The 18,963-nt window shown below is 41.2% G+C and overlaps 1 protein-coding gene across 1 annotated transcript in view; it reads left to right on the top strand.

The window, feature by feature from the left end:
* Nucleotides 1–18,963, top strand: part of TTC7B (tetratricopeptide repeat domain 7B) — a 155,381-nt gene that overhangs the window by 7,046 nt on the left and 129,372 nt on the right. The window contains exons 2-3 of the mRNA XM_064151677.1: nt 9,135–9,289; nt 10,428–10,596. Of these exons, the coding sequence (XP_064007747.1) occupies nt 9,135–9,289; nt 10,428–10,596 (324 nt within the window). The remainder of the gene's footprint in view (nt 1–9,134; nt 9,290–10,427; nt 10,597–18,963) is intronic.

Raw genomic sequence — 18,963 nt, 5'->3', positions numbered from 1 at the left:
TGCTCTCTTTTGTCTGTTTTCATTCTCTTTCCTTCACTATCACATTTACAGAAAAAGCAAACTAAGGACACACAGGTTTTTCTCAATGAAGACCAGAGATGGTGACAATACTAAGATGTGTTGTCTTATTTTCAACTGACAGCTTTATTTCTTCAGATAGCCAGAGGTGTTACAACATCATAAGTGATGATGTAGGTCTGCTGCTTGTACTTTAAGTGGCTTGTCATCTGGAGGAGTAAATGCTAGCACAGTCAGTGTGATTTCACAAGTAGCCAAGCTAGTCTAACATCTTGCTGCCATTGCTTAGAGCTCTTTCTGCCTACCTTTATTCAAGCTGCTCCTCTGTGTGGTTTCTGTAGTTTACATGTTCGTGGCCTGTCCCTTGTATTGATTAACCCCAGAGGTGGGACTTAAATGTTCTGGGTCAGCACAAAACTCTGTACTTCTCTTTCTGGGGTTAGGGTTTGCTGGCTTAATGTGCTGAGTTGTCTTCCACAGAGGTCTGAAGAGTGTAACAGCTGATGGAAGATGAACGGTGACAGCAGCTTGTGAAGGGTAAAGGCGAGGGAAACATCTGTCTGCATATAACTGGTTTATAGGGATTCTTCCACATCTTATGAATATAATTATTTGGGAATTAGACATCTCACATACCAATGTTGAATTGGCTGCACTCTGTTGCTTTGTTTGAAAGTTATAGGAAGAAATTGTAGCCTGATTTATCACTGTGTATATACCAGCATATGTCTGTATTATGGCTACTCTAAGGTCCTTTAATGTCGAAGGTTAAAGGTTAATATTAACTTCTCTGTGGGCAAATACATTCATTACCATAAACTCAGAGTCATTGATACCAGTTTTGTTTGAGTTTAATTGGTGTGGCAGCAAAGAAAAAGACAGAAGGTCCTTAACCATGCCAAATGTGTGGCATTCACCCTTCCACAAATCTGTCTTGTAAATAATCAGGTTTTGGAATTTGCTGATTAAATTCCCTGCAGTTTTCTCTACACTGGACACAGTTTAATTGTCCATTTGATAAGGAGCAACTGAAGACAGTCGCTTTGTAAAAAGCAAAGTGGCAGGATATTCAGGCAGATTGGAGAGAGTGAGGATGTCTGACTTAGTGCTATGTTTGTTGGTAGCAAGGTCTTTAATCTTCAGAGAGCGTTTAATCTTTGCTTCAGGCTCTGAAGGAAGAGCGCTGGATCCAGACATTTCTCTGGTGTCAGCAAATGTGTCAGAATGCACAGTGGCAGTCATTAGTCAGCTGCTCTGGTCAGAGATGTTCCTTCTGTTTGCAAAATAGGCAGGCCCCTGGAGATGTGGCCATAAAACTTAAGACCAGAATCAAACATTTTTGTCAAATAATTCACTGTGTCTTTATAATTCTCTTGATCGCTTCCTGTGTAGTTACCTCAGAAGAAGTCTGTAAAATCTGTGATTTTGTAGTAGGCCTCTTCTCCCAGGCAAGCAGCAATAGAACAAGGGGACACAGTCTCAAGTTGTGCCAGGGAAAGTATAGGCTGGATGTTAGGAGGAAGTTCTTCCCAGAGAGAGTGATTGGCATTGGAATGGGCTGCTCAGGGAGGTGGTGGAGGCACCGTCCCTGGAGGTGTTCAAGAGAAGACTGGATGAGGCACTTGGTGCCATGGTGTGGTTGACTGGCTAGGGCTGGGTGCTAGGTTGGACTGGATGATCTTGGAGGTCTCTTCCAACCTGGTTGATTATATGATTCTATGATTCTAAGGAAGAAAGCTGCTTGCCTTAAGTTTGTCATCCATATTAGTATTCTGTAGAGACAGTGTATTAACAATGATTAATCAACAACTCGAGTTTTCATACAGCTGCTATACAGCTGATGTTTCTGCTTTGTACCCTAAAAAGAGCAATAAAGCAAAGGAAGGACTTAAAAACATGTGCTTTTGCTGTCTGGAAACGATGAGGGGATCGAGGTCTGAGCCTACAAATACTTAAGAGTTTTTTCTTTGGTAATCTAACTAGATCCTGAACCTTTAAGCTTCATGGAAAGAAGTAAAAGAGGACTTATGTGTTACAGTGTTTGGCAAATGCTGCTCTCCACTGTTAAATTCCCCATTTAAGCAGGTTAATTCCCCTTTATTAGAACAAGGAGTAGTCATTTCAGTCTTGAGCTTGTTAGGTTCTAGAGCCATGGCGGATACAGCTCCTTGGAGAACTGGCACCTATTGTGATGCTATACTGAGTCTCAAGGTGGCAGGTGTTGCCAGGTTTCATGGAAGACTTAGATTTTGTCTTCCCCTGAAGAGATGTAAACTTTTTGTTTTACACAAATCCCTTTTGGCTCTAGAGAAATCTTGAATGCAGCTCACTTGAGCCCTGTAACTTGTTTTATCTCCTTTAAACTTTTTCAGAGGCAACCAAGATGTGAAAACATCTACAGCTTCTAGGCCCTCCTCTGTTTTTAATGCAATTAATGACATGCACAAGTTGTTGCTTATCTTTCAAGTGTGCCTTGTTTAAAATTTAGCTTTGCTTGGTCTCAGCTTCCAGCCACACTTCTGCTTTTCTTATAGTCTCTTTACCTTAATGTGGAGAAAGTGCTGTACATTAATTCAAGATTGTAATGGGATTGCATTAAAGCTGGGTTTAAGGAGAGGCAGAAGTAGAGGACCTGCTGCTTTTAGAACAGCTGGTAGAATTAAAAAAACAACAACAAAAAAAAAACCCAGCACCAAAAACACACAAAAGAAGTTGCTCAAAGATGTTTTCTGCCTTAAAACTGTTAAGTATGTACAGGTGACAATAATCTCTTGAGTGCAACAGGTGCAGGCTGGTGTCTTTCAGGCATTTGTGTGAGGTTTCCCAGGTAGAGCTAAGTGGGGAGGAAGAGGATGGTTTTTTTTTTGTGAGTGACTGACTTTTGGAAATGGTGGAGAACTGCAAGATCTCTTCTGGGAAACAGACTGAGCTTTGGGTCGTTACACAGATGACAAATGTCCCTGTTGTGACCTGACAATCAGTGATTATTAATACACAGAAAAGAGAGCGAAGGTGCTAACCAAAATCTCTAGATGGTGATGTTTGTGAGTGAGGAAGTATTCCTGATGTATAAGAAATTGTTCAGAGTCAGGGTCTCTTCAATATCTTCTTTTTTTTTTTTTTGTCACACTTTTTTTTTACCTTGAGAGAGCAAAAGTTGGATTTTATTAGCATCTGTAAAATTTATTCTGTGCTGCAATGTAGCTGTTTGGTAGAACATAAACAGGAGCCACTGTCCTCATGATATTGTTTAGTTTTGCCTTCCATTTAAATAGTTTCTAGTCTTTTTTTCCCCCCTGTTGTTAGTAGCAACAGGAAAAGTGGTTTGTCCTTTGAGAAACAAATCATGGCAAGCAGCAAGATTGAAAATTCCTAGCTATCACAGTGTGTGCTTTTCCTGTTCTTCAGGTTACTCTTTGATCTTCTTTGTAACACAAAACATAAATGAAAGGAAGGCAAATTTGGATCATTCTCCCTCAGTATGGTTGTTAAAGCTGTTCCCAGTTAAGCCTCCACATAAGATGGTGAACCAGTTTCCCACAGTTCATGCTTCTCAGTCTTAGGTATGACCTGCATTCTTATTTCTTGGTTTTATGTTGCATTTTGCTGAATGGGCCAAATTTGATTCAAACATAAACTTATCAATAATCTAGGTGATAGGTTGAGACCGTCCTGACTTGATTAGTTACTTGGTGCCATGGTCTAGCCTTGAGCTCTGTGGTAAAGGGTTGGACTTGATGATCTGTGAGGTCTCTTCCAACCCTGATGATACTGTGATACTGTGTGATCCTGTGATATTCTGATGGTCCCACAAAGTTTGGGAGCTTGACTTTTTATTTTCCTTTTTAAAACATAAAAGTACTATGATTTGAAACTATTGCTGCAATTTTCTGTGCTTAGTATGTGCCCTCATCAAATACATTTCTGTTGTAGTGATAATTTGGAATTAAATTTGCACATACATAAATAATCCAAGAAGCTTATAATATTTTTCTTCAAAGTGAGGTTTGGCTATCAAGCAGGGAGATTGCCTAGATACTACCTAGCTGCACAGTAAAAGGGTGCTATGTTCCCTTTGTACTAAAGAGGCAGGTGAGTGGATGGTTAAAGGTGTTCATAAGTAGAATTAAGTTTCTTTAAGCAGCTGACTCTGTATTTTTTGGTTTCTGGTTTTACATGTGTATTATCTGCATCAGCCTGCTGTTTTTCTCCTGGGCAACCTGCTCTAGCTGGTCTTGCTTGGAGCAGGGGTGTGGGACTAGATGATCCCCAGAGGTCTCTTCTGACCTCAACCATCCTGTAATGCTCTGAGTTCTTGCTACTTAGTAGACAGCGTTGGAATCTTAAGTGACATAATGTATATCCATGTCGTGGTTTAAGCTCACCCATCTGGCAACAAAACACCATGCAGCCCCTATCTCCCTAGGGAGGAGAAAACATAAGGCTCAAGAGTCCAAACAGAGGACAAGGAGGGCTCATTCCCTAGCTAAGGTCATGGGCAAAAAAAAAGACTTAGGTAAGCAAAAAAAATTAATATAAACAACAAACTCACTACCCATTAAACCAGTGATTTGGAGTAGGATAATAAGAAATACAACCAGATCTTTATAGCACCTTCCTCCCTGCTCTTCCTTCTTCCCAGGCTCAGCTGTGATGCCAGTTCTCTACCTCCTCACAAATAGCACAGGAGGACATGGAATGGGAGTTACAGTCAGTTCATTTCACATTGTCACTGCCACTCCTTCATCCAGCATAGGGTACATCTGGTATGAGGTAGTCCCCCATGAACTTCTTCAGTCCTTCCCACAGGTTGCAGCTCCTTATCTGCTTTCCTTGGAGTTACAGTCTTCAAAGTTCAGCATGAGGTCCTCCAAGGGCTGGCTGCTCTTATCACAGAATCATAGGATCAACCAGGTTGGAAGACACCTCCAAGATCATCCAGTCCAACCTAGCACCCAGCCCTGGTCCCATCAACCAGACCACGGCACCAAGTGCCTCATCCAGGCCCTGCTTGAACACCTCCAGGAATGGTGACTCCACCACCTCCCTGGGCAGCCCATTCCAGTGCCAATCACTCTCTCTGGGAAGAACTTCCTCATAACATTCAGCCTGTACTTCCCCCAGCACAACTTGAGACTGTGTCCCCTTGTTCTGTTGCTGGTTGTCTGGGAGAAGAGACTGATGCTCACTGGCTACAGCCTCCCTTCAGGTAGTTGTAGACAGCAATGAGGTCCCCCCTGAGCCTCCTCTTCTCCAGGCTAAACAACCCCAGCTCCCTCAGCCTCTCCTCATAGGGTTTGTGTTCTGGGCCTTTCACCAGCTTTGTCACCCTTCTCTGGACACGTTCCCGCACCTCAACATCTCTCTTGAATTGAGGGCCTGGGTATCTGCTCCACCATCAGCCCTCCCCATTAGGGGCTCAGCCTGCCATCTTGCCATGGGCTCCATGGAAATCTGTTCCAGCGTGCTTTCCCACACTCCTGCCTCACCCACCTCAGTGTCTGTAGACTTGTTCCTCTCACTTCCATCTCCTCTCCAAAACAAAAGAATTTGCCCAATGGTTGGTTTTTTTTTCCCTCTTAAGTTAGTGCAGAGGTGGTGATTACCTCAGGCTTAGCCAGAGGTAGGTCCAGCTTGGAATGGAGGAAGCTTTTAGAAAGCTCTCACAGGAGCCACCCTCTTCCCCACGACCAAAACCTCCTTACACGCAAAGCCAACACATCATATGTGTGAGTGTAAGATTAGTTTTAGCATTCATTTAGGTAACTGAAGTAAGTGCAGGGTGCTGCACTATAGCCACAGCAACCCCATGCAGAGATACAGGCTGGGGTCAGAGTGGCTGAGAGCAGCCAAACAGAGAGGGATCTGGGGGTGCTGACTGATACCCGCCTGAACATGAGCCAGCAGTGTGCCCAGGTGGCCAAGAGAGCCAGTGGCATCCTGGCCTGCCTCAGGAATGGTGTGGCCAGCAGGAGCAGGGAGGTCATTCTGCCCCTGTACTCTGCACTGGTTAGACCACACCTTGAGTGCTGTGTTCAGTTCTGGGCCCCCCAGTTTAGGAGGGACATTGAGATGCTTGAGCGTGTCCAGAGAAGGGCGACGAGGCTGGGGAGAGGCCTTGAGCACAGCCCTACGAGGAGAGGCTGAGGGAGCTGGGATTGTTTAGCCTGGAGAAGAGGAGGCTCAGGGGAGACTTTATTGCTGTCTGCAACTACCTGAGGGGTGGTTGTGGCCAGGAGGGGGTTGCTCTCTTCTCTCAGGTGGCCAGCACCAGAACGAGAGGACACAGCCTCAGGCTATGCCAGGGGAAATTTAGGCTGGAGGTGAGGAGAAAGTTCTTCCCTGAGAGAGTCATTGGACACTGGAATGGGCTGCCTGGGGAGGTGGTGGAGTCGCCGTCCCTGGAGCTGTTCAAGGCAGGACTGGACGTGGCACTTGGTGCCATGGTGTGGCCTTGAGCTCTGTGGTAAAGGGTTGGACTTGATGATCTGTGAGATCTCTTCCAACCCTGGTGATACTGTGAACATGTGCAGACCTGCTGATACTCCCCTTCAGGTGCAGCCAATGCACTTAGTGACTGTTGTATGCATCATAAACAAAGCAAATGTGTTTTAAGCATGTGGTCAACTTTTTTCCAAGTTAGAAGTGTTTCATGTTCTTTTGGACAGATTAATAGGAAATCACCTCTGATTACAGGATTTCCAAATCTTGTTCTGACAGAAACCTCCATTTCAAAACATCCTCCTTAATAAATGTTCTGTGGGATGCTGTAAGATTTTTTTCTAATTTTTAGCTATTTTTACTGAAATTTTAATCTGATTTATTTTTCCTGGCCATCATATGGAGTGATTGACCCCTTTTAGACCCTTCTTGCTGCATTCCACTCCTGGGGAAAAAAAAAATCACTCAGTTTGTTTTTCAGATAATGTTATAAAAAGTATGAGGAAAAATCCTCCCCAAATAATGCCACCTGCAGCCTTTCAGATACTCTGTGCCTTCAGTTTTACCTTTGGCGAGAGTAAGAGTTTTAGGGATTGTCAGGAATTTCCTTTCTCATTCCCAAGCTAGTTTTCCTCTGAGGATTTGAAAGATCAGAGTTGAGAAATATTGCTATTCTTTCCTTTCTCTCGCTTTCTCTCTAGAATTACTTTTAGAAAGGAATTTAGAGCTACATAGTCTTCTCAGCTGGCTTGCTTACAACCCCAGAGTTCTTCAACAAATGCCTGGAGCTTGTGGTAGCATTCATCAGAAAATGGATTGTTTTGTGTTGCAGCATGTGATTCATGAATGATTCAAGATGGACTGTGGTATAAGAATACTTATTAGTAATTATTGTCTAGTTGACTGGCGAGGGCTGGGGGATAGGTTGGATTGGATGATCTTTGAGGTCTCTTCCAACCTGGTTGATTCTATGACTCTATGATTCTATTCTTCATTATTCTTGACCCAGGATAAATGAAGGCTTATGCTGTTTTAATTCTCTGTGTTTTGGTGAGTTACTGCTTTGGTGTATCCTCATAATGTGATAACAATTTTGCTTCAACAAGCAGATGTTAAAAATCAAGTAGCAAAGCAGCTGTCATGATATTTTTAGACACTTTAAAAAGATACATCATCATATGCGTTTTTCCCCCTCACCCTATATTTATGTCAGCCTTTATGCTGATTTTGAAGACAGGGTTGATCCATGTTCCAAAGATGGATGATCATGTCTGCAGAAGATTGTTCTAAACACATTTTGTTATGAGTGTATCTAAACTTTCCTAAGCTGAAAGCGAGAAGCTTGCACGTGTGGAATCACAGAACGTTAGGGATTGGAAGGGACCTCTTTGCTTTCAGTGCTAAGTAGAGCTCTGTTTCATCTAAGGCATCCATTCATTTGTATTGTAGTTCCAAGGTGGTCAGATTTGTCTTTCATTATTGGTAGAGGATATCCAATTAGGAAGGTGGATTATTTTGGTGGTAACTGTGATGTTGCAGAAATAAATGGGCAGGTAGGCTGTCACAGTATCACAGTACCACCAAGGTTGGAAGAGACCTCATAGATCGTCAAGTCCAACCCTTTACCACAGAGCTCAAGGCTAGACCATGGCACCAAGTGCCACATCCAATCCTGCCTTGAACAGCTTCTTCAATGCAGCTGTGATACAAGTCATCAGACATATTCTGCTAAGTATTTGCTGCTGCTGCTGAACTTTTAAGCAGAAAATTGCATGAATAAGAGGGACTTTTCCCTTTGATCAAGAATTTTATATTGATCTGTAACTATCTAAATTTTCTGAAAGTGGGGAACTGGTTGTCATAGTATTGAAGCTGCTTATTGACAGGCTTTTTTTCTTGTGCAACATTTAATCTGGGGCTGAAAGAATGCTAGATTGTAGAACCTTCTCAGTCTGGGATGAGAAAATGCATTTCCAGCTTGGAAGGAGACTGGCTAGCCTTCAGTGCAGTTTACCCTCAGCTGTATCTAAAACACTTTGTAAGAAGTGAAGTTCTTTGCTGGGCAGCCTGGTATTGTTTTCTACCTTTATGTCTAAGAAGTGGTGATGAGTCTCCTAAGAAGTGGAAAAAGTGATGAGGAACAGACTTTCACACAAAAGACTTGGGGTGGCTGGGGTCTTAAGAAAGTCTGAGTGATGTCTCCAGATGTGGATGGTAATGAAAAAACATTGTGAGGACCATGTAATTTTAAATTAGTTGCATAATTTAATGTAAGTATTCATATTTGAAACTGTGGTAGGCATTTTATGAAATATGGGCCATTTTTTTGGTAAAGCAAATGTCAGAATGTACCTTGTCGTGTTCAGAAAGCTATTTGAGGCAGTTTAATCAAATGGTGCTCTTTAAGGAGGAATGCAGAAATACTGACTTGAGGTTAATGTTCCAGTTCATTGTAGCTTAGAACACAGAAGACTTGATTATACAATGAATCAGACAGGTAAAAGATAAATGAAAAAGTAAAATGAGATACTGCATGTCTTGTTACAAATCTGAGTGCTTGATGCTTTTTTGTTTTGGTTAGTTTGTATTTAAGATTCGTGCAGTGGCTGCCTCCACTGATATATTAGCAAAAGAAAATGGTTTCTAATGTTTAATGTGTTTGGCTTTGTTTACAGATGACATGGCAGAACTACTTCTTGGGGAGTCCAAACTGGAACAATTTTTGAAGGAAAATATTCTTAAACAGAGTAGTAGTCCACGGGGCCCCCGCCCAAAGCTGACTGAGGTCAGGAAACATCTCACAGCAGCACTTGACAGGGGAAATCTAAAGGTATGTAACTGAGTCTGAGTGAGAATTTGAAAACCTGAACTTGGCTGCAATGCTCTGCTGATTATGAAGAAAAATTTGGGAAATGCTTGCCTGCTGTTTTACTGTCATTGTTATTCCCAGAACATCATCATCATAGTTTTATGCCTCTTTGTTCTCTGCGTGGATTTTTCAGATAAATTTCTCGAATCTTCTTTCATTTGAATTATAAGAAAATTATCATTAACTTCTGGGATGCTTAAGTGAAGTATTCCAAATCCATATTGGTGAAGTTTTTCTTGGAGTATTTAACTGTATGGTTCTGTGTGTAGTGCATTAAACAGAAGTATTAAAAAATACATAACACTTCACAGATTTCTGTAGTAGTCTCTTAAGTATTTAGGAATGGTTCTTTATGTGTGCGGATGTGGAAAGTGAGGTTAATACTAGAGAGCATTTTCTAGCATAACTTTTTGATATTCTTAACCATTTTGATCCTTCTTAACTGCTATAACTGCTACATCAGCTTATCTTCTCTGTACTTGATGTCCATCTTTTGAGAGATCAAAAAGACTTTACAGCAAAAGTAAGTAATGGTTTAACGAATGTTTTCTTTCTTACAGTGTGTGGGAATATTAATTTTGTCTTCCTTTTGTTTGTTCATTATTCCATGAGCCTTTTTTTCCAAGACATTTCTTGAAACTGATACTTTGAAATTGTGCAAAAAAAGTATAGGTTGTGGAACATACATCATTAACTTTTGAAGCTGTGTTATTTTCAACTGTGCTTGTGATGGTACAACAAATCATTAGAAGGGTTGTAATGATAGGCTGCCTTTAAATGATTTTGTCACCTGGCAAAGCTGTATTATGAATGAGGTATTTCTAATGCATATATAAATAAATATGTGAATATATTAAATGATTAGTAAAGCTTCTTAGTAGCTTGGTGGAGTGAGATTTTGTGGATTCATCTTCTACTGCAAACTTCCCAAATATTACATGGAGACAGAATTTCTTCAGCTTTCACTGCTGTATTACAAGAGATATCCTAAGGTTTTCTACAGTGAATATATACAGAAACCTAACCAAATAATTATCACAAAGAACTTGGTGTCATTTCTTAGGAAAAAAAAGCCTTTTCTTAATTCTCTTCCTTCTAGCCAGAATTCCTACAAGAAGCTAACCTAATTATGGCCAAGTTGAACTATGTGGAAGGTGATTACAAAGAAGCTCTAAACACATATGCCAGAATTGGAATTGATGACTTGCAGCTAGCTGCAGTGCCACCATATAGACTACGGATGATTGCTGAAGCATATTCAACTAAAGGTAAGATTGCTTTTTCTAGTATAGTGACATGAGGATAGTTTTTTAGAAACTTAATCTCTTGTCTGAAGTTAATTTTTTGTGTGCATATCAACACAGTAGTAGATAAATAATAGGATGGCTAGGCTCCTTTAAATTAGTCAGAGTTTGTTCTAGGTTGACAAGACTTTTATTTGAATTAATATCCTAACTGTGCTGTTGCCCCATCACCCTTTTTTTTTTTTTTTGATGTATGTATTTCAGTCTTTCCATATGTAGATGTCACAATAAGTGTCTCTAAGTACCAAAAGTATTATCACTGTTGCCGAAAGTTAGAAGTTACAAAAAAGTAGTTCAATTTTGCACTTGCTGGATAGGTGGGCAGAGGCCAATGGGATGAGACTGAACAAGGCCAAGGGCAGGGTTCTGCACTTTGGCCACAACAACCCCAAGCAGCGCTACACGTGGGGGACTGAGTGGCTGGTGAGCAGCCAGGAGGAAAGGGACCTGGGGGTGCTGATAGATAGTAGCTGAAGATGAGGCAGCAGTGTGCCCCGGTGGTCAAGAGAGCCAATGGCATCCTGGCCTGCATCAGGAACAGTGTGGCCAGTAGGACAAGGGAGGTTATTCTGCCCCTGTACTCAGCACTGCTCAGGCCACACCTTGAGTGCTGTGTCCAGTTCTGGGCCCTTCAATTCAAGAGAGATGTTGAGGTGCTGGAAAGTGTCCAGAGAAGGGCAACAAAGCTGGTGAAGGGCCTGGAACACAAACCCTATGAGGAGAGGCTGAGGGAGCTGGGGGTGTGCAGCCTGAAGAAGAGGAGGCTCAGGGGTGACCTCATTGCTGTCTACAACTACCTGAAGGGAGGTTGTAGCCAGGTGGGGGCTGGTCTGTTCTGCGAGGCAACCAGCAACAGAACAAGGGGACACAGCCTCAAGTTGTGCCGGGGAAGGTCTTGGCTGGATGTTAGGAGGAAGTTGTTGCCAGGGAGAGTGATTGGCATTGGAATGGGCTGCCCAGGGAGGTGGTGGAGGCACCGTCCCTGGAGGTGTTCAAGCAAAGCCTGGATGAGGCACTTGGTGCCATGGTCTGGTTGACTGGCTAGGGCTGGGTGCTAGGTTGGACTGGATGATCTTGGAGGTCTTTTCCAACCTGGTTGATTCTATAATGCCATTTATTGAGTGTTAAAGTGCTCAACTTATGCTAAATTGCTTAACCAAATTGCTACTTAATTAAGAAAAATAGTAAAAATTACTTGAAACAGTGCATTTCTAGTGTAGTTTTTTTTCTTACATTATCATCCTTTTTCTGAACTATTCAGAAAGAGAAGTTGATTTTTCTTCTGCGTTATAGTGAAGATTGTAATGCTGGCATTGTGTCTTAAGGTGGCAGTGCCACCTCAGTTTAGAAAACTCATTAAGCGAGTAAGCTGGGTCAGTGTCTTGAGGAATGCTGCATTTTATATGCTGCAACTTTATAAGAATTTACTGTGCATAAATGCTTGCTTTGGTCTGCTGTGTTTAAGCTTGGGTTTGGTGTGCACATGTATTTTTCGTTATGGCAAGAGCAGTGCAAAGTCAGCAAGCACATTTTATGAAAGACTTCAGTAACATTCACTGGCAACCGGTCAAGGATTGTTTCTAACGTTAGTCTTGGAAGAGAGTGGCTGTTTCCTACCAACGTAGTCCTCTAGTAGATGTTAGACAAGCATGACTCATTCTCTCTAACGGTGTCAAGGAAATAGGAGAACTAAGTGGTAGCAGAGACAAAAGGATGCTTCCTAAATCTGGGCAATAGCAGGGAGGTCATTCTGCCCCTGTACTCTGCACTGGTTAGACCACACCTTGAGCCCTGTGTTCAGTTCTGGGTCCCCCAGTTTAGGAGGGACATCGAGATGCTTGAGTGTGTCCAGAGAAGGGCGACGAGGCTGGTGAGAGGCCTTGAGCACAGCCCTACGAGGAGAGGCTGAGGGAGCTGGGATTGGTTAGCCTGGAGAAGAGGAGGCTCAGGGGTGACCTCATTGCTGTCTGCAACTACCTGAGGGGAGGTTGTGGCCAGGAGGAGGTTGCTCTCTTCTCTCAGGTGGCCAGCACCAGAACAAGAGGACACAGCCTCAAGCTACACCGGGGGAAATTTAGGCTTGAGGTGAGGAGACAGTTCTTCACTGAGAGAGTCATTGGACACTGGAATGGGCTGCCCGGGGAGGTGGTGGAGTCGCCGTCCCTGGAGCTGTTCAAGGCAGGACTGGACGTGGCACTTGGTGCCATGGTGTGGCCTTGAGCTCTGTGGTAAAGGGTTGGACTTGATGATCTGTGAGGTCTCTTCCAACCCTGATGATACTGTGATACTGTGATGTGGGGACTTCTTATATATGACATAAATCTGCCTAGTTCTCTCACACAGCGTCTGTGGGGGCTCTTTTGGCAATGTGTGGTATAGGTGGACTTCTGCTTACCTTTGTGGGTTTTGTTTTTTTGAAATCTGTGAGAATGTCTTATGTATTTGTCATGTTCTTTTCATGAAAATGCAGTCTTTGACATGATAAAATGTAAGTATCTAAAATGCTTAATTCCAACCAATCCCAGTAATTTAATTGAACCTTTTTCTAGGGCTCATATCTTCTGCCTTTATTCTATTTGATCTTATAAGTTTATAAAAAGTTGAAAAAAAATTTCCAGAAGTGACTAGTTGTATAAATTTTACTTAACGTTATTTCTGGAAAATAGTAGAATATGTATCTTTTTCTACCTAGGTACAGCTTATTAAAGAAAACAAAATTGTGGGGGAGAAGAAAACCTGCGTGTCTTCTGCCTAGATCAGGGGTGTAGGTGGAATTGGCCTCTGATTCCAAGTTTAAAACTCAGAAATTGAAGTCTATGGTAGCAAGCCTGATTTATTCTTGGTGTGGTAATTTCTACTGAGTGCCTGGCTACCTCTTTACTTAAGCAAACTACTGGGATTTTATTGTTACTCTGTTCATGTTCAGAATCATCTTTTCTTGCCTCCTTGTTTCCAGTCTGAATGAAAGTTCTTCACTGAGAGAGTCATTGGTCACTGGAATGGGCTGTCTGGGGAGGTGGTGGAGTCGCCGTCCCTGGAGCTGTTCAAGGCAAGATTGGACGTGGCACTTGGTGCCATGGTCTGGCTTTGAGCTCTGTGGTAAAGAGTTGGACTTAATGATCTGTGAGGTCTCTTCCAACCCTGATGATACTGTGAAAAATTCATGCAATTTAATTTCCCTTCTTTCCATGGTGGCAGATTGCAAGAATATTTTCTTCTGTGGGTGTTCTAGAATGAGGTAGAAGCCACAGAGCAGTCTTTTATTTAATATTCAAAGTCTGGGAAAGTTTAGAGAAATTCACAAGTAAATAGCATGTTTCTACCCAACAGTGTACAATTAATTCTCACTCTTTCCCCCTTCCCTTGGATTTTCTTCCCTGACCTTGTAAGCGTGAACTGTAAAACTCCTCAGTCTGAATTCACAGTCTGTTCAGAGATGGTTGAGGCTTGTAGGATTACCCAACAAAACACAAGTTATTCTTATAGGGATTTTGTACTTCTGGGGTTTGTAACTTTGATTGCAAATTTAAGGATAACCTGATTATAGAAAGACAGAACTCTTTTGGGTGTTTGAATTTTATTTCCTTGGCAGTCATGAACATAGCACCGTGTTATTAAGCAATGGGGAACTGTCTGTGCTGTTTGCAACCATCAGCCTGGCTGCACTGTGCAGTGCAGCAACCTATACAAGCAATTAAAGGCATCTTGTTTTAGTGGCCCCCTTTCAATTCAGTTTTGCAGCCTTGTATGCTATTATGTAGTGGTCTGATAACTGATGTGCTTACCTCTGACAAAAGCATAGGGAAGTCAGTGGTAGTTTTTAATCATCCTAAAAATATTTTCCTTATTTAAGGTGGGACCACCTCCAAGTGCTTATCTTTTCACTCTGAGATTTCATTCTGTAACCTTAAGGGTGATTGGTGAACTGGGATAGTTGAGTTAACATGTTTCTTCTTCTACAGCTATTACAGGGTGCTTAAATGAGCCTCCCACGCTGTAATGCTAGACAGTTAACAGTTCACAACAAGCCCTTAGAAGTGACCTGCTTTTCATATATGCCATCTTTTGCTTGTAGAAAATACAAAGTATATCTTTGTGTTCTTTGCACCTGGAGTTCTATTGGTGACTAGAAGGTAGGGGAAGAGGAAGAGCATTAGGGACAATTGTGGGGAGAGAAAATGTAATTTGAATATGCCAGGGGAAGTGAGATCCTTAACTCTTGCCCAGCTGCGGAGGGTGGGTGTTTATATGCATACATGTGTGTGCACATAAATCTGTGTCTGTTTGTGTTGTTAGAAAGTAAGATACGACAAAAATCAGAAGAGGAAAATTTGATTGCCTCTTCACACTCTGCACCAGAATGAGTGCATCATCCATCAGGGTTGTTTGTAAAGCTCACTGTAAAGTATTCAGTAGACTTTGCTACAAAAGTCTTCATCGCAGTAGTCCAGAATGTGAAATTTAATGTCTTCACAGCCCTGTGGTCTTCAGCTTGGAATAATTATGTCACCAAACTGAAGAACTGAAGCCATCTCTTGCCTGCAGTACATTCACAGAGCAGGTCCTCATGGTTTTTACTGTATAAATTAATGAAATGCATATGTGTCTTTAAAGTAATGCTTTTAAATCTCTGTTGCTTAAAATTTAGATGAAGACAGCATATTTAGAAGAATGTAAGTAAGAGGCATACTATGGAATGATAGTAAGTCAAACAAAGGATTCCAAGGCTTAAATGATTGTTAATCTTTTCTTGGAAATACCTAGTCCATGGAATGCTGCTCAGATCTTTCAAATAAAGCTTTTCTGTACATTTGTCACAATGCAACATTTTCAAACGTCAGCAGAATTCTAAGAGAAATTCTGTCAAATTGCCTTTGAAATCTTTTCCGTTTCCTTTACACGCAGCTTCTTGCCAGTCTGTGATGTGTGGGGAATCACAGAGCCTTTAGTGCCCAAGCAGTGCTAGAAAGTAGTTGCTGTCTGCCACACCTCCTAAGGAAAAACGTTCCAAGTTGTTAATGTGGTGATGGAGTAACCGCTATATTTCATCACACCAAAAAGCTCACGGGCAGTTGTTTATAATAGTGAGCACAAAAGAATGCTTTGGAAAGAAATTCAGGACAAGTTCTCAGCTTCTGTTTTGTTTTGTTCGCTATCTTCTGGCAAGAAAAAATGCTGCTAGTAGTGATGTCTTAATTTTGAGCAGGTGAAGACGCAAGAGTGTTTTGTTGAAAGGTTATCTGGTTTTGTGTCCATTAAAACAGTAGAGTATCTTAGCTGTGTGTAATATGCATTAGCATAGGTCAGGACTCAGCGTTATTTAAATATCCCTCATGTGAAACTTGCAAGGAGCTAACTACTGCACAGAACACTGAATGCAGTGTAATTCTGGTATTTTCCTGCTTTTCTTCACGGTTACCTCAAATTCCCAAGTTTAAATATGGGAACATAGTGGAGGATGATCTTTTATACCTTTTTTTGACCTTGCATGGATTTTTTTTTGTGTGCATGCCCATAGAATACAGTTCTAGTTAGATCTTAGTATCTTCTTTAAGAGAAGAGCTGATTTTGATGTGGTGCTTCTGATGCACCACAGATTCCTTATGTGTACGTAGAAAGTGTGATGTGAAACAGTGTTAATAAAACTGTAGTTCTGAAATAAGATATAGAATTATCTAAGATTCAAAGATTTACTTGATTAGGGGAACTTGTAATTGTCATGTAAAACAGAGAAATGAAAAGAAAATCAGTGCACCACTTAGCATTGTCAAAAACGTGAGAATCGTCACTTAGGTCTTGTTAGCTTTCCTCCCGAGCATCTGCTTGTAATTACGTTTGACAAAAGTGAAGGTAAAACATCGAGTAAAACATCTTTCTGTAGCAAAATGTCTGTGGTTGGAGGTGCCAGCTTATTTAAGAGGGTGTGATGGAGAGAAAAAAAGGGGCATAAAAGAAGGATGTTATTGAGGACAGCAAGCTTGTTGATCCCCATTGCGACAAAGTGTTTTAGCCTGAAAGTGGGTGTATGAATGTTGCTAGCTATGGCTTCTTGAAGCTTTGCCTTTCCTTCTTTGTAGTAACACCTAAAATAGTGGGTCACAGAAGTAGATCATATCTTTAATATGAAGTTTTAAGAAGCAATACAGAAAGAAAAACAGTGTGGGTTTTTCTTTTTTTCTGCCACAGAAGTAGCTTTGCCATTAGTACCAGTTATTAGAACTGTCTTATGCAGCAGGAGCAAAGCTAAGTTATAAGGCTGGGTAGGCAGGGGAGGAGGGAAAGACGTTCTTGAGATCGTGATGGCAAGTCTGGGCTCAAAGTAGAATGCTGAAGGGTTTTGTGCACTTCTGACTGTAGCACTTGATACTTAAATATGTGCTTAGAAATGACTACGTTGTGATAAGTAGAGATTTCTCTTGGTATAAGAGGTTAATTTTGTCTCTTTAGTATGCATTTTTTTACTAGATCAGTTTAACTGACAATGCTCAATTCTCAGGCTGAGGAAAATCTTAAGTTAGGAAGAACTGAAATAAGGCAAGTTACAAATACATAAAGAAGTAATTAAAAACTTTGCATGTCTGACTTCTTTCCCTTTTTGTGTTCAACTTGTGTAGCTACCTCCAACTTACCTACTCCCTGCTCTTACAAGACCAGGAAGACGTCTGTGTGTGCTGTTATGATTCAGAAGCATATCTTTAGAATCTATTTTAATAATGGCTGAAATCACTGTTCTAGGGATATGGCCTCTGGGAGCAGAACAATTAAGTCTCTGCAAGTTTTTTGAAGTATATGAATGAGGTAATACACTGCAAAGTACACATAGGCATTATTCAGGTACTGTGCATGACTACATTCCTTGTTTCTAAGCAATTTTTCTTTGCTTATGGAAGCAGAGATGAGATGGATCACAGTAGGGTATTGAGGTGTTAATTTAGGGAGGTGGAACTTGCCAGTAGCTCTGAAATAAAAAGTATTTATTTAACTAGGAAATAGGCTTATTGAAATCTTAGGTTTCGGATTCTCATAGTGCTCCATACATCAAAGACATAGTTGAAAAATGAATTTATAGTAGTTGGCATTATAAAATAGTGACTCTTTCTACAAGTGATATAGATGAACATAGCAATTTACAGGTCTGACTTTTTTTAAAGTCTGCAACTTGGTAAAAGTGATTTTAGTAAAGAAATGGTGGTTTTATTAGCTGTTGTGTGTAAATAGCAGACTACTCCAGGTATCTGTCAAGATGGCTGTGTTGTATTCCAGTAACAAATACTTGTTAAGTATGTGAGGGATGTCATCTGTAACTTAGACTGTGACATTACACGATTGTGGCTTTATTGCTGCAGGACAGTTTAGTCTCATATTGCCTGTTCAAATAACTGTGTTTATATTTAGGTAGTGTATGTTGAGTACCATCTTTACTGCTGCTGACCCATATTCAAATTTAATGCTACATTTACCAAGTTAAATGATTTGCCATTAATTAGTTCTATTTACAGAAACATGGAAATACTCATTAGGTCCAGTGGAAGTGTCAGGTGCATGTGAATTGCTACTTTGCAGTTAGCAAAAGATGCTGCTGCAGTTAACTTTAATCATATACGATTGTAATGGGATCTTGTGCATTGCTAGCTTGTGTCAGTAGACACCAAGCAGCTCTTCATGGAAGAATGCTAAATGAAAGCTGGTTTAGTAATTATGCCACAGATCTCTAACCTCATTAGGCAATGGGTCAAGAACTCAGATTAAGTTCCCTCCTGCTGTATTGCTGTGCAAACATTGCAGCCCATCAGCAGGCAGTTTGCAGACCATGGGTAGGAAGCCTGTACCATAGCCACTTTAAACTTTGCCTGTTAAAGCATGTCTTTCCCCAGTCTATTTTTGTGATTTCTGTCCTGCTGCAGCAGGGACTGGAGAGGAATCCAGGAGTTTTTTTCTGGTTTTCTCAGTGCTACTTTTAGTTCTGGTATTTGAAATCCAAACACGGAATTAAAATAATACGCTTCTTGTTAAAAAAGACTTCTTTGGGAACTGAGCATTTTGGGGATGTGTTTTTTTTGTTCTTGCTTCCAAAGCCTTAGAATTCCTTCAGAATCTTGCCTTTGGCAGAGTGATGAGAGGGAGAGAATGTTGGTCCTAAACCAAAAATTAGTGATATTGGCCTTTTTTTTTATTTCATGCCATAATGAGAAGCAATGTCCCAGTAAAGTCTAATGATTTTTCCTCTGAGGTGCTTGTAGGAGCAATCCTGACTATTTACAGCAAAATGGTTTAAATTCCATTGGTAAATCATTTCCTCTCCTGAATAACCAGCTTCCTTGATGTCCAGTC

This window comes from Pogoniulus pusillus, chromosome 1 (assembly GCF_015220805.1).
Source record: "Pogoniulus pusillus isolate bPogPus1 chromosome 1, bPogPus1.pri, whole genome shotgun sequence".
Taxonomy (NCBI): domain Eukaryota; kingdom Metazoa; phylum Chordata; class Aves; order Piciformes; family Lybiidae; genus Pogoniulus; species Pogoniulus pusillus.
Note: the sequence above shows the minus strand (reverse complement) of the source record. Positions and strands in the feature narration are given on the sequence as shown.